Source organism: Entelurus aequoreus, linkage group LG14 (assembly GCF_033978785.1).
Source record: "Entelurus aequoreus isolate RoL-2023_Sb linkage group LG14, RoL_Eaeq_v1.1, whole genome shotgun sequence".
In the NCBI taxonomy this organism is placed as follows: Eukaryota; Metazoa; Chordata; class Actinopteri; order Syngnathiformes; family Syngnathidae; genus Entelurus; species Entelurus aequoreus.
In genome coordinates, this window is record NC_084744.1 from 24,529,784 (window position 1) to 24,545,853 (window position 16,070).

General features: G+C 41.7%; 1 protein-coding gene across 2 annotated transcripts in view; it reads left to right on the forward strand.

Annotated features, from left to right (window-relative positions):
* LOC133664564 (uncharacterized) overlaps positions 1-16,070 on the forward strand; it is a 192,145-nt gene that overhangs the window by 50,776 nt on the left and 125,299 nt on the right. For both annotated transcript variants that reach the window (XM_062069281.1, XM_062069282.1), the window contains 6 exons: positions 3,029-3,209; positions 4,229-4,384; positions 6,031-6,164; positions 6,258-6,416; positions 9,592-9,775; positions 9,837-10,048. In XM_062069281.1, the coding sequence (XP_061925265.1) occupies positions 3,029-3,209; positions 4,229-4,384; positions 6,031-6,164; positions 6,258-6,416; positions 9,592-9,775; positions 9,837-10,048 (1,026 nt within the window). The remainder of the gene's footprint in view (positions 1-3,028; positions 3,210-4,228; positions 4,385-6,030; positions 6,165-6,257; positions 6,417-9,591; positions 9,776-9,836; positions 10,049-16,070) is intronic.

The following is a 16,070-nucleotide window of genomic DNA, read 5'->3' on the forward strand; positions in this document are numbered from 1 at the left end:
AGACTCCTTTTTTTCTTCTTTATATGCGTCACACAGTCACTCACACAGAGAATTTACCAGCGAGCAAGAGCCTTTTTTCCCGTACTCAAAATCTCAGTGTGTAAAACAACTGTAATATCGCACAGTCACAAACACCAGTATAGTTAAAAACAAATTCAAATGACTGGAATTCGCTCGCAGCGCCAAAGAGGGGGAGCTTCCCTGCTTAGGCTGCTGCCTCCGCGATCCAACCTCTTGATAAGCGGAAGAAAATGATTATATGGATGGATCATTCACTCATGTGTTTTCTGTACATAACTTTGTCTATTTTCTCACACGCACACACATTTTGGACAATTTCCCAACTTTTACAGATAGCGGGGCTGGGAGAAAAGCGTGAGGGGAGAGGTTGATTTTTTCAGAGGGGAATTAAAACAGATAAGAAACCAGGTGCTACACAAATGTTATTACAATACGCAGATATATATATATAAATAAAAAAAAACACACATTTTTATCCACAAACCACGCCCCCCTGGTCCGGACCAATATAAACAACTAATGCACGCGTGCTTTTGTGGAATCGGCCGTCTCATTAACAAACACAGGTCCCATCATTACTCATACAACGGCGATTAACCTGTTCAGCGGAGCAGCCCCTGGTCTTAAACCCTGACCAATACACGGCAACAGCATAAAAGCACCATAGAGTCACTGATAATCACCCAATGCTCTACAGTCATCATGTCTGGTCAGTCCATACAGTTTCACCAAGTTTCACCAAAGCTCTACCATATGGAGCCCGAGACGCCACCTGTCTATTCTGCAGCCATTAAACAGATTCGTGACAACTTGGCTCAGTTGATCTCCTTTACCGGAGTCACTGAATGGTCACCTAATATGAGGCTTTTTTACACGCTGAGTCACAAGGACTAGGGACCGCTGCAGTTTCCACATAGACAGGTGTCTCGCACTTTCACAGACGTATCAATTTTATATGGGCCAAATGTCACACCAGTTAGCAAACCTTGCCTTAAATTTATCTTTGTCCAACTCTGGCTAATTCTGATGTACTTGCAGAAAGAAGCATCCTCTGCCAGCAACGATAGAGGATGAAGAGGTTAAAAGAAATTTTTCGTCTCACATCGTCTGTGCTTCTACACTCCAAACCACCAAAATTCTAATAACAATCCCCTTATGTTAAAAACAAGAGATCACAAGTTTTCAACAAACACACAGACAAATGATCACATATAAAACAACTCAATCCAACCATAATTTACCCCATTCCAGGTTGTTTTTGGAGAACCTGACTAAACCTATCTTTTATCAAAAATAGATTCAGCAATTAGTCTTATCGATCCGGCTCTCTCCAGGCAGAAAATGTTTACACTTTAAGCAAAACGCTTACCTTGTTATGCGCGCGTGCAACACACTGTCTGCCTGACAGAGAGAGCGGGAGCGGCTGTCGACCTGTAGCTTCTAAACCATCCTGTTCGTGACGCCAATTTGTGTAGTGGATCGTCCGAAGCTTAAACAGGCAACAAAAGTAGTTTAGTACAACAAATTTATTTACCCATTATCAGAAGTGCAGGTTGAATGGCCGTGCAGACAGACCACATGTTACTCCGGAGTAAACAAGACACACACAAGCCAAAATCACTGTCGAGTTCCGGTCTTCTGCCATTTTTTATATGTCTCTTGTGCGTCATTGTTTGTTATCTAATGCGTCACGATTGTTTTGTTTTGGTTTTGTCTGTTCCAAAACAACCTTGCATTTCTTAGTCACATTTGGAAATTCTAAACATTCTGTAGACAGGTTGGCACAACTTCATATTCACCTTTGTCCCACTGGCACAGAATAGAAGAGAAATTAAATGAGCGTACATTCTTATTAGACATGCAATATAGGTCAAAGGTCAGAAATTGTACTACAACATAACGTAACGAGACATAACGTTTGTATATTCACTTTCTCATCTTTGAGTACACCGACAGTTTGGTTTATTTTCCTCTTTCAATGTTGGTCCATTTGTATTTGTGTTTGACTTTCTCTTCTGCTGCTACCAAATAGCATTATTTTAGTTTTACTCAAATTGAAAGTCTGTTTTTGTCAAACCATCTTTTTATTTAATTTCTTCTGTTTTTATTTGTATTAACTTCTGTGTGTTATAAATAAATAAATAAATGGGTTATACTTGTATAGCGCTTTTCTACCTTCAAGGTACTCAAAGCGCTTTGACAGTATTTCCACATTCATCCATTCACACACACATTCATTGATGGCGGGAGCTGCCATGCAAGGCGCTAACCAGCAGCCATCAGGAGCAAGGGTGAAGTGTCTTGCCCAAGGACACAACGGACGTGACTAGGATGGTAGAAGGTGGGGATTGAACCCCAGTAACCAGCAACACTCCGATTGCCTCTCTACCAACTTCGCCACGCCGTCCCGTGTTCTCTTCGGAACAAAACGCAGATGTTGTGTCGTGTGTTTACCTGGCACAAGACGCTGTAATCGGTGGCTCTCCAGTGTTACAGGCGAACCTTCACTTCCCATACTTTTCTTCTTACCGGGTTGTTGGGAAAGCGATGTAAAATATTTCCACAGTTCTCACGGGTAGAGCGGCCATGCTGCACAACAGGGGATTTTTACATGTCCAAATACTAATAAGGAAGCGCCGCAAACACATAGCATTAGCTCAAAGTTAGTAGCATTAATAGGGCCCTTTAGTCACGCGAGTGCCTTTTGACCAATCATTGAGGAGATCAGCTGAAACCGAGTTGGCCATACTCTGTATACGACTGTATACGACTCTGAACCAGTGTTTCTTATCCACACACTCGCGGCCCATTGTTAGGGGGCCACCAAAAAATATCTGTTTCTCTGCTGTGGTCCGTATGGGCCGCAGCGGTACTCAGTTGTAGTACATTTTTCCACCACTTGTGGCAGTCATGACAATATCAAACGAACATAAGAAGTTTGATTTCACTAAATTGGTGACAATATCTTGGTCTGCCAGTGTATTCGAATATATTTTCTCCACGGCAGGGCTTGGTGGACAAGCAGACTGTCATGTCAGAACTGAGGACACGCTATCACTGTGAAGCCAAAACGGCAGCCAATGGAAATCCCATGATCCTCTCTGCCAATGTTACCCATGGACTGGGCAGGAAGATGAGCCTTTCGGCCGCAGTGAGGAATGTGTTCAGGGAACCTGCATCACTCTCAGGTACTGCCTTTATCATTATCGTATTTTCCGGACTACAGAGCGCATCGGTATACAAGCCACACCCACCAAATTTTTTGATTTTATAAGCAGCAGATACAAAGATTCTGTAAATGTTTATTTACATACCTTTCTTTATTGTTTCCAAACGGTGCCTGTAATGCGGCAATAAAAAACAGTTGATCAAACAAAACAGAAGTCATCATACATGTGTGTAACACCAAGGTTTGATTGAGACTTTTATTAGTAGATTGCACAGTATAGTACATATTCCGTACAATTGACCACTAAATGGCAACACCCGAATAAGTTTTTCAACTTGTTTAAGTCGGGGTCCACGTTAATCAATTCATGGTAAGCTAGCTCTCCAATCAGCTAAATATACTCAATAACTCCACGGTGACGTTTTGGGGAATTAACGAAACTGAAACAATACAAAGAGAATGCCATCGCAAGTTAAACATACTAACACAGACACTCGGAAACGTGTTAGCATATTAGCTAACGCTAGCTTGATTACATTACAATAGCTTCTAGAAAAATGCATGAAACACTCCTAAAGACAACACAAATTGAAGGGTTTAATAAATATAAACAGTTTTTATTACATTGTAAAACTCACAAACATTGCTTGGAGTGATGAAAGAAGAATCCATACGAGTACAAACGCTATAGACGGTTAGAAGACTGAACAACATTTCTACTTCCGGTTGAAAGCACTAACTGGAAGGACACTGCAGCATCTGCACTGAGCGAACTCGTCCCAAAAATGGAGGGAGCCATAGCACAAACAATAACGCACCTTTTCAGTGTATTTGTTTTTGAAAACTATTTGCATTATTGCCATCAGCAAAGAAAAATCCATAAATTAGCCGCACCGTTTTATAAGCTGCAGGGTGCAAAGTGTAGGAAAAAAGTAACGGCTTATAGTGCGGAATTCGCGGTACTTGTTGATTCAGCAGTTGTATTGTCACACAGGTGTTTCTTTTGGCAATAGACTGATAACTGACGTGTGTCTGCAGTGGTCTTGGAGCGCAGGAGGGACATCCACAGCAAGCAGTACTCTTTGGAGGCGGAGCTTCTGCTACCTAGTGTGGTCGGCAGCAGGATGCTCGGGCTAGCGGAGCACAAAGGAGCACGGTGGAGTTCTGCTTTTCGCCTCAAATATGGTCTGGGAGGTCAGTTTTTTTACCAAGTCGAATTAATCTTTTCAAATCTATAGACCTGCTGTCTTTTAAGAATGACCTACTTTTCGTAGTTACAAAAAACAAAACCAGTGAAGTTGGCACGTTGTGTAAATTGTAAATAAAAACAGAATACGATGATTCGCAAATCCTTTTCAACCTATATTCAATTGAATAGACTGCAAACACAAGATACTTAATGTTCGAACTGGTAAACTTTATTTTTTGCAAATATTAGCTCATTTGGAATTTGATGCCTGCAACATGTTTAAAAAAAGCTACCACAAGTGGCAAAAAAGACAGAGAAAGTTGAGCTATGCTCATCAAATAATTATTTGGAACATCCCACAGGTGAACAGGCTAATTGGGAAAAGGTGGGTGCTATGATTGGGTATAAAAGCAGCTTCCATGAAATGCTCAGTCATTTACAAACAAGGATGGGGCGAGGGTCACTACTTTGTCAACAAATGCGTGAGCAAATTGTGAAACATTTTAAGAAAAACATTTCTCAAGGAATTTAGGTATATCACCATCTTTGATCCGTAATATCATCAAAGGTTCAGAAAATCTGGAGAAATCACTGCATGCATGCTTGTGACCTTGGATCCCTCAGGCGGTACTGCATCAAAAACCGACATCGGTGTGCAAAGGATATCACCACATGGGCTCAGGAACACTTCAGAAAAACACTCAGTAACTACAGTTTGTCGCTACATCTGTAAGTGGAAGTTAAAACTCTACTATGCAAAGGCAAAGCCATTTATCAACAACACCCAGAAACGCCGCCGACTGCGCTGGGCCCAAGCTCATCTAAGATGGACTGATGCAAAGTGGAAAAGTGTTCTGTGGTCTGACGAGTCCACATTTCAAATTGTTTTTAGAAACTGTGGACGTCGTGTCCTTCGGAACAAAGAGGAAAAGAACCATCTGTTATAGGCGGAAAGTTGAAAAGCCAGCATCTGTGATGGTATGGGGGTGTATTAGTGCCCAAGGCATGGGTAACTTACACATCTGTGAAGGCACCATTAATGCTGAAGGGTACATACAGGTTTTGGAGCAACTTTTGTTGCCATCCAAGCAACGTCTTTTTGCACGTGTTACAACAGCGTGGCTTCGTAGGATAAGTGTGGGGGTTAGTACCCCCACACACGCAGGCCAGTCTAGTGACTGGCCTGCCTGTAGTCCAGACTTGTCTCCCATTGAAAATGTGTGGCACATAATGAAGCATAAAATACCACAACGGAGACCCCGGACTGTTGAACAACTTAAGCTTTACATCAAGCAATAATGGGAAAGAATTCCATCTGAAAAGCTTCAAAAATGTGTCTCCTCAGTTCCCAAACGTTTACTGAGTGTTGTTAAAAGGAAAGGCCATGTAACACAGTGGTAAAAATGCACCTGTGCCAACTTTTTTGCAAAGTGTTGCTGCTATTAAATTCTAAGTTAATAATTATTTGAAAAAAAAAAGCATTTCTCAGTTCGAACATTGAATATCTTGTCTTTGCAGTGTATTGAAATGGAATGTAAGTTGAAAAGGATTTGCAAATCATTGTATTCTGTTTTTATTTACGATTTACACAACGTGCCAACTTCCCTGGTTTTGTAGTTGAGCCATCATCGGACTATCTTTGACTGTGCAGGTGATGCCCGGCATCTGCGTCAAGAGTGCCACACGTCTCAGAGTGTGAGGAGAGAGAGGAACACTAACCTCACCTACACAATGCGAGCTGATCATGAGTTCTACTGTTCCCACACGCCTCATATCAACCACAAAGTAACTGCACCCATATGTTCTGTCATTTTATTTTACTTTTTTATTGCAGTTTTTTTCCTTTTTGGTCATCTGCCACATGTGTGTTCTTGTCAGGTCCACCTCAGACACGAGGAAAGCCCCATCCATGTTAGATCTTCTGTGGACATGAGCTACGGCAAACATTGGGACGAGATGAACAACAAACGCACGCTCTTCCTAAGCCAGTTCTTCAAAAACCAGTCGACACACAATCACACCAGCTACACACTGGAGGTAATGTGGATCTATCTTTTATTACCAAGCTAAAACAACAGTGCTACCTCAACTTAAGAGTTCCCCACCTCAAGAGTGTTTTGAGATAAGAATTATCGCTCAGGTAATTGTTAGGCTTTAAGTTGTAACCAAACATTTAAGTTACAAGCATCCCAGTCCTTAGTTGGCGTACGTAGCAAATGTCACACTGAGCTAGGTTTGTACGGTATACCGGTACTGATAAAGTACCACGGTGCTAATGAATTAAAAAAGGTATACTGCATTTGAAAAAAGCATTTCTTTTTATTCACATGATACACGCAGCGGTGACAATGCTGGCAAACAAGCTGCTGCTAACAATAAAGATGGAGCTATAAAGACTGACGCGCCACTCTGTAAGTGGTGCTTTAAAACATAGCTAGCAACAGCTAACATCTCCTTTTAGTGTTTTAGCTACTTCTAGACAACGAATCCTCGCCTACATGGCGATAAATAAAGTACGTTTCTTATAAGTATCATCCCTGCAAGACAATGACTAGCTAAACATGCTTCACTACACACCGTAGGAGGATACAATAGCTAACCGCTAACACCTCCTCGTAATGTTTTAGCTACTTCTAAACCACAAATCCGCGCCTATATGGCGATAAAGTAATTTTCTTATAAGTATCATCCCTACAAGACAATGACTAGCTAAACATGCTTCACTACACACCGTAGGAGGATACAATAGCTAACCACTAACAGCAAGCTAGCCTTCCTGAATGTAAACAAAAGGGTAGGTCTACACAGATATTGATTGTAACGATATCAAGTACAAGAGCCATAACTTGTCGATACTACAATGATTACATCAATATTTTTTATCATCACAAAATGTTTTTTCATTTTTAAAATGTTGTATTATGTTTATAAACTCAGGAAATATGTCCCTGGACACATCAGCACTTTAAATATGACCAATGTATGACCCTATAACTACTTGGTATTGGATCGATACCCAAATTTGTGGTATCACCCAAAACTATAGTAAAGTATCAAAACAACAGAAGAATAAGTGATTATTATATTATATCTGACGTGTGGTTGGTACATGCTCAAACAGAAAGTAAGCCAATATTAAAGCCCCACTTTCAGTTTTGCTTGATTTTGGCGGCGCCAGTGGACCAAAGCGGTAGTGTTTTGTCTGAAGGAAGACCACATTTACCATGAGGACAAGCGCGTAGTGTCGTAAATCATCAGAAACTGTCACGTACGTACAAACTGACACGATAATACCACAATGGTTCAGTATGACTAATCTTTCGACAGTAGAAACCTACCGTATTTTTCGGACTATAAGTCGCAGTTTTTTTCATAGTTCTGCCGGGGGTGCGACTTATACTCAGGAGCGACTTATGTGTAAAATTATTAACACATTACCGTAAAATATCAAATATTATTTTGTTCATTCAAGTAAGAGACTAGACGTATAAGATTTCATGGGATTTAGCGATAAGGAGTGACAGATTGTTTGGTAAACGTATAGCATGTTCTGTATGTTATAGTTATTTGAATGATTCTTACCATAATATGTTACGTTAACATACCAGGCACGTTCTCAGTTGGTTATTTATGCGTCATATAACGTACACTTATTCAGCCTGTAGTTCACTATTCTATATTTATTTTAAATTGCCTTTCAAATGTCTGTTCTTGGTGTTGGGTTTTATCAAATAAATTTCCCCAAAAAATGCGACTTATACTCCAGTGCGACTTATATATGTTTTTTCCTTCTTTATTTTCTTTCATTTTCGGCCAGTGCGACTTATACTCCGGAGCGACTTATACTCCTAAAAATACGGTACATATTTTACTCCAACTTTATATTTGCGGTTTGCAATCATCGCATTGTTTTTTCTTTATACAGTACTTTTGAGTTTGTTGCATGACTGGTCGTGTCAGCGTGGAACTGCAAACTATCACGCTCGTGGCTATTTATTGCTACCACGCAGATTTCCGATAGCTAACATTAACATTATCATTTTGATTTAAGCATCGACAGGTACTTACTAGTAAAGCAAAGCAGCATCGGTCTGAAATCCCTCCTTGTCTTTGAGCTCACGCCTGCGAGTGAGAGCCGTGATCCTAGACTGTCCTTTTATTTGGGTAGCCTCCCCCTTTCTTTTTTTGTCTCCTCAGACAAAACTTTGTTTGATGTATCATCCCAAAAGTTATGCAAATATTTTATGAAGGTTGGAAAGTTACTTACACTTACACAAAATAATAGAAGGGGAAATGACACTATGTGTTACTGCATATGTCAGCAGCCAAATTAGGAGCCTTTGTTTGCTTACTACTAAAAGAGCATTTTTCTTGTATGTTCATCTTATTTATTACCATAATTCTTATTTGATTGCAATAAGAAATGTATGCTTAATGTATCATAAGATTATTTATTAAAATAAAGCCAATAATGATATATTTTGTAGTCCCGTTTATTTTAAAAAGTATCAAAATACAGTTTGGTATCGGTACCAAAATATTGGTATCGGGACAACCCGACACTAAACATTAAAATCCGACCAAAATAGCTGGTCTTACTCGCTAGCATTAGCTTATAGCTGGAGAGCGACATAACTTTGTTTTCCAAGCATGGAAAGGAACAAAGTTAGTGTGGAGGAGGACAGTGCTGAGAAAAGAAGTGGAGGATATTCATTGAATTAAAAAATAAATAATCAAAAACATGACAGAGAATGTGGCCAACTTCGAGCAGATTAAGTCTACCATCAGCCAAAAATGTTCAAATAATATCTAAATGTCGTATATTTATCGATGAAAGTATGTAGAAGCTGCTGATGGTGTGTTTGACGGAGAAGCAGCTGGAGGGAGGGACTGTAGAAGTCTATTCTCGAAGATAAATGCTGTACATTATTATTACATTACTTCATAAAACCATTGTAGTTGTTAGTCTATTGTATTGTTTTATACAATATTTCTTATTTCTTAAGAGATGTTAAAATGTTGAGGTTTTTTGGGGGGTTGGGACAAGCACTAATTCAATTGATTTCAATTAACTACAATGACAGACGTTGACAGAAGTGTTTTGAGTGAAGAGCTCTGTCACGGAACTAATTAGGCTCATATGTTGAGGTACTACATAACTTGTTTTCCTTGATGAGTGCAAAATACTGAAATTTTTCTGATTTGATTCCAGTTCAATCTCCATGTTCCAGAGAAAGATTTAAACTATCGCACCCAGCTGTTGCACTCTTACCTGGGACAGCTTGGGACAGAGAGCAGCACTCACATCAAAATCAATTACAACAACCTAACGCCGCTGGTGGCCGGCATACACTGGAGAAGCCCCCCAAATGACACCCCACAGAAGAAATGGGAAGGTAATCTCCACTCAAATCATGTAAATGTTGTATAATAGATTGCAACATTTGACTTCCTCAGGCACATTCAGTGTGGACACTCCTTGGCTCTACTTCTACACTTACCACAAGCTGAGTCAGCACCGGCGCCACACCCTACAGCTCATTTCTCAAGTGACAGCCAGCAAATGGGTGACCATCCGCAACCTCATCCTGGAGGCGTCCTACAAGGACAGGGGCCGTGAAAAGGAGGCTGGTCTCAAGCTCCATACTCCAGCTGTCACATTGTTCCAAGTAAAGTGGTGTTCATTTTCCAAAAAGAGCTAATTGATTGTTCTAATTTACGCTCAATATTGTCTTGATTTTATGCTCGATATTGTCTTTTTGTAGAAAGACAATAGATACGATATGCTGATAGTGTCCACTACTACCGACCACGCAGTCTGATAGTTTATATATCAATGATGAAATCTTAACATTGCAACACATGCCAATACGGCCGGGTTAACTTATAAAGTGCAATTTTAAATTTCCCGCGAAACTTCCGGTTGAAAACGTCTATGTATGATGACGTATGCGCGTGACGTCAATCGTTGAAACGGAAGTATTTTTCGGACACCATTGTATCCAATACAAAAAGCTCGGTTTTCATCGCAAAATTCCACAGTATTCTGGACATCTGTGTGGGTGAACCTTTTGAAATGTGTTTAATGAACAATGAAGACTGCAAAGAAGAAAGCTGTAGGTGTGATCTGTGTATTAGCGGCTGGCTGCAGCAACACAACCAGGAAGACTTTGACTTGGATAGCAGACGCGCTATCCGACGCTAGCCGCCGACCGCATCTATGATTGGGTTAAGTCCTTCGTCGCTCCGTCGATCGCTGGAACGCAGGTGAGCACGGGTGTTGATGAGCGGATGAGGGCTGGCTGGCGTAGGTGGATAGCTAATGTTTTTAGCATAGCTCTGTGAGGTCCCGTTGCTAAGTTAGCTTCAATGGCGTCATTAGCAACAGCATTGTTAAGCTTCGCCAGGCTAGAAAGCATTAACCGTGTAGTTACATGTCCATCGTTTAATAGTATTGTTGATTTTCTGTCTAGCCTTCCAGTCAGGGGTTTATTTATTTTATTTCTATCTGCAGTGAAGCCCGATGCTATCACGTTAGCTCCGTAGCTAAAGTGCTTCGCCGATGTTTTGTCGTGGAGATAAAAGTCACTGTGAATGTCCATTTCGCGTTCTCGACTCTCATTTTCAAGAGTATATAGTATCCGAGGTGGTTTAAAATACAAATCCGTGATCCACAATAGAAAAAGGAGAAAGTGTGGAATCCAATGAGCCCTTTTACCTAAGTTATGGTCAGAGCGAAAAAAGATACGTCCTGCACTGCACTCTAGTCCTTCACTCTCACGTTCCTCATCCACAAATCTTTCATCCTCGCTCAAATTAATGGGGTAATCGTCGCTTTCTCGGTCCCAATCGCTCTCGCTGCTGGTGTAAACAATGAGGAAATGTGAGGAGCCTTTCAACCTGCGATGTCACGCTACTTCCTGTACAGGCAAGGCTTTTTTTTATCAGCGACCAAAAGTTGCGAACTTCATCGTCGATGTTCTCTACTAAATCCTTTCAGCAAAAATATGGCAATATCGCGAAATGATCAAGTATGACACATAGAATGGATCTGCTATCCCCGTTTAAATTAAAACATTTAATTTCAGTAGGCCTTTAAGATACCACTATCAACGGATACAATACCGTATTTTTCGTACTATAAGGCGCACTTAAAATCCTTTCATTTTCTCAAAAATCGACAGTGCGCCTTATAACCCGGTGTAATGTACAGAATAATTCTGGTTGTGGGTGTACCCTGCCTACCGCCCGAATGCAGCTGTGATAGGCTCCTGCACCCCCCACGACCCCCGAAACGGACAAGCGGTAGAAAATGGATGGATGGATACCGACCTCGAAGCTATTTTTTTGGTACATGGGGAGAAGACGCTGCCAAAGGTGAGCCACGGAAATAAAAATCATAATATCACCCCTTTAATGCGCCTTTTAATCCGGTGCGCTTTTTGTATGAAAATAGACCTGAATAGACCCGCTCATCGGCAGTGCGCCTTATAATCCGGTGCGCCGTATGGTCCGGAAAATACAGTAATCCCTTAACGTTGTTAATTGGTTATTTGGTCGCGATAAATTATTTCTGCGAAGTAGGAATCATAATTACAAATAAAATATTTTCACAGCCACAGCATACAGGGCATCCGTAAAGTATTCACAGCGCTTTTTTTTCTTATGTTACAGCCTTATTCATGAATGGAATAAATACATTTTTGTCCTCAAAATTACACACACACAATTCCCCATAATGACAGTTGGAAAAGCTTTTTTTTCATTCCTCTTTTCAGTACCTCTTAAGCTCCAATCAGGTTGAATGGGAATCGTTGGTCTTCATTCAGGATGTCTGTGTACATTGCTGCATTCATCTTTCCCTTTATCCTGACTAGTCTCCCAGTTCCTGCTGCTGAAAAAAAAATCCCACAGCATGATGCTGCCATCACCATGCTTCACTGAGTCTCATCAGGGAGGTGATCAAGAACCTGTTGGTCACTCTGTCAGAGCTACAGCATTCCTCTGTGGAGAGAGGAGAACCTTCCAGAAGGACAACCGTCTCTACAGCAATCCACCAATCTGGCCTGTATGGTGTAGTGGCCTGACAGAAGCCATTTCTTAGTAAAAATGTTGCCAAAATGCACCTGAAAGACTCTCACACCATGAGAAACAAAATTCTCTGGTCTCATGAAACAAAGATTGAACTCTCTGGCGTCAGGTGTCATGTTTGGGAGGGGAAACCGCTCATCACCAGGCCAATAACGTCCCTACAGTGAAGCATGGTGATGGCAACAACATGCTGTGGTTTTTTTTTCAGCGGCAGGAAGGATAAAGGGAAAGATGAATGCAGCAATGTAAAGAGACATCCTGGATGAAAAGCCACGCTTCTCTTCCAATCTTATGGAGCTTCAGAGGTGCTGCAAAAAGGAATGGGCGAAACTGCCCAAAGATAGGTGTGCCAAGCTTGTGAGATTGTATTCAAAAAGACTTGAGGCTGTATTTGCTGACAAAAGGTGCATCAACAGAGTATTGAGCAAAGGCACAATTGGAAGGGTGAATGATCAGGAATCAACTGGCGTCGAGTGAATGAACTGGAGAGCTAAGTAGTCAGGTAGAAAATGGGTACCATAGCCCGAAAACCATGCACTGCAATAAAAAGCAGACAGGCCTGTGCTAACTAACGCAGATGACATCTTAATTCAGAAATATTTATTTATACATTAACTGTTCTGCTTGTTAAACGGCGAAAAAAATAAAAGGTTTGTCTATTTAAGAGCAAGGAAATTAGGCAAAATGCTGACAAAACAAATGATCACATTTTTATAAAAAACAAAGGACAGTCAAAATAGCAGCAATAAAACTCCAAAGCTACAGTATGTATCTTCTTTAAAAATAAAAGTGCATTTTGGGATCATAATGTGTTTAAAAAGCTGCACACAGGTATATAGACAAAGTTTAGCCGTCATACTTTGGCTAAAATGATAGTTCAAGTTATCTTTTATGCAACATACTGTATTTTCTGGAGTTTAGAGCGCACCGTTTTCAGTATTCGCCGCAACCACTAAATTGTAAGGGAAAACATGCTTTTCTATTTATTAGCCACACAGGACTATAAGTTTCAGATGTATATGTTGCGTAATGAGTTATTTACTCAAGATTTTTTGCAAATGTTTATTTACATACCTTAATTGTTTCCAAACCGTGTCTGTAACACGGCACTAAAACGGCTGATCAAACAAAACAGAAGTCATCGTCATGGACTCACTAGCTGCAAAAGCTAGCTCTCCAATCAGCTAAACAGACTCAATAACTCCACGGTGACATTTTAGTGAATTAGGAATTAGTGAAACTGACACAATACAAAAAGAATGCCATTGTAAGCTAATAATACTAACACATACACTCGTAAACGTTTGAGCATATTAGCTAATGCTAACAACGCTAGAAAATATGCATGAAAACCCTACTACAGACATCACACATGGGACGGTTTGGTAAATAAGAGTTGTTTTAGTTCAATTGTAAAGCTAACAATTTTTGCCTTGAGTGACGAATGGAGAATCCATACAAGTAGGAACGATATGGACAATATATGGACAGATAAGACTGAACAGCACTTCTACTTACGGTTGGCTAAATAGGACATAGCAGCACCTCAAGTGAGCCAACTCATCCAAAAGATGGCGCCGTAGCTCAAACAATAACACACCTCATCAGTGTGTTTGCTTGTTTTTTTGTGAAAACTATTGCAGCACGGTGGCAGAGGGGTTAGTGCGTCTGCCTCACAATACGAAGGTCCTGAGTAGTCGTGAGTTCAATTCCGGCCTCGGGATCTTTCTGTGTGGAGTTTGCATGTTCTCCCCGTGACTGCGTGGGTTTCCTCCGGGTACTCCGGTTTCCTCCCACCTCCAAAGACACGCACCTGGGAATAGGTTGATTGGCAACACTAAATTGGCCCTAGTGTGTGAATGTCAGTGTGAATGTTGTCTGTCTATCTATGTTGGCCCTGCGATGAGGTGGCGACTTGTCCAGGGTGTACCCCGCCTTCCGCCCGATTGTAGCTGAGATAGGCTCCAGCGCCCCCCGCGACCCCGAAGGGAATAAGCGGTAGAAAATGGATGGATGGATATTGCTTTACAGTCCTCAGCAGAGAAAAATCCATAAATTAGAAGCACCGTTAAATAAGCCGCACAGTTAAAATGTAGGAAAAAAGTAGCGACGTATAGTTGGGAATTTACGGTAGTTTCTTTGTTTTAGCTAGTTAGCCAAAAAGCTAACTATCTTACAGACTAGAGTCAAAAATCGTATCCTCCAGTTGTCCGACATGCCTCCGCTTTATACTACCGCATCACAGATGTTATTCATCTCTTTGAGGCGTTTAAGGTGAAAATGTTCCCATTATCTTCCTGTTGCTGCCGGTCACCAGTTGTGCTGACACGTGCATGTTCGTTTCCTTGCAGACAAACAGGACTGAATACTTCCCCGACTACTATTGACAAGTGAATTTGTTGGTGACAAATTATTTTGTTGATTTTTTTTTAACAATTTCGACAAATCGTTACACATCTACTACCACCAGCTACTGAGCTTGATTGAGAAAGCAAGCTTGTTGCGTTGTAGCGCACGCTGCAGTTTGGTGAATTCATCACTCAGGCGCCAAAATCCAAGCGCTACCTTATCATTTTCGGCATAAAAACGGATATGATATTGTGACAGACTTCAAGCCGTCGTGTGGGTTCCAAGGACCATCAAGGACAGACATCGCTGCGAGCAGGTTTTGACTTCTTTATTTTTCAATAAAGCTGCGTCTCTCGTTGGGTCGCTTTTCAGCTTTTCCGCGTGCCTGCTCGCTCTTCCGCTTGCTTTTCAGCTTCACACGTCGTCGTCTTCCTTGGGCTCTCTGCCTCTCGTGCTCAGCATCCGCTTCTCGCTCTCCAACTCTCTTCTCTCCGACTCGCTCTCCAACTCTCTCCGCCACGTTCTTCCCCAATTTTACGGCTGTCACCCTTTTACACAGTTCAAGGAGATTAATTGATTGTGCCCAGCTGGGCGACCCACGCACCTGATAACGTTTGCCGCGTCGATCCCGGCGCGCCCCGCCTGGCTGCTGGCCCGCCCCCTCACCGCCATCTTGGAGCCCTGCCTCGCTGTCGGACTGCCAGCCACGCCTCCTCGCCGCCATCTCGGCGCGCCCCGCCTGGCTGCTGGCCCGCCCCCTCACCGCCATCTTGGAGCCCTGCCTCGCTGTCGGACTGCCAGCCACGCCTCCTCGCCGCCATCTCGGAGTCGACCCCGGCGGGGCACGCCTCTCTGTCGGTCTGCCGGCCCCGCCTCCCCACAGATATGATTCGGTATCTCGCAATATCGGCCAATGTTATCGGACATCCCTAAATGTGAGTACCGTATTTTTCCGACTATAAGGCGCAGTTAAAATCCTTTCATTTTCTCAAAACTCGACAGTGCCTAATGTACGGAATAATTTTGGTTGTGCTTATCGACCTCAAAGCTATTTTATTTGCTACATGGTGTAATAAGTGTGACCAGTAGATGGTAGTCACACATAAGAGATACGTGTAGACTGCGATATGACTCAAGTAAACAACACCAACAATTTATATGTTCCATTGAAAAAACAGAACATTACACACAACGCTCAAAAATGTATCAAAATGTTTTAGTACGACTTTGGTAAGCTACGAAGCCGCACCT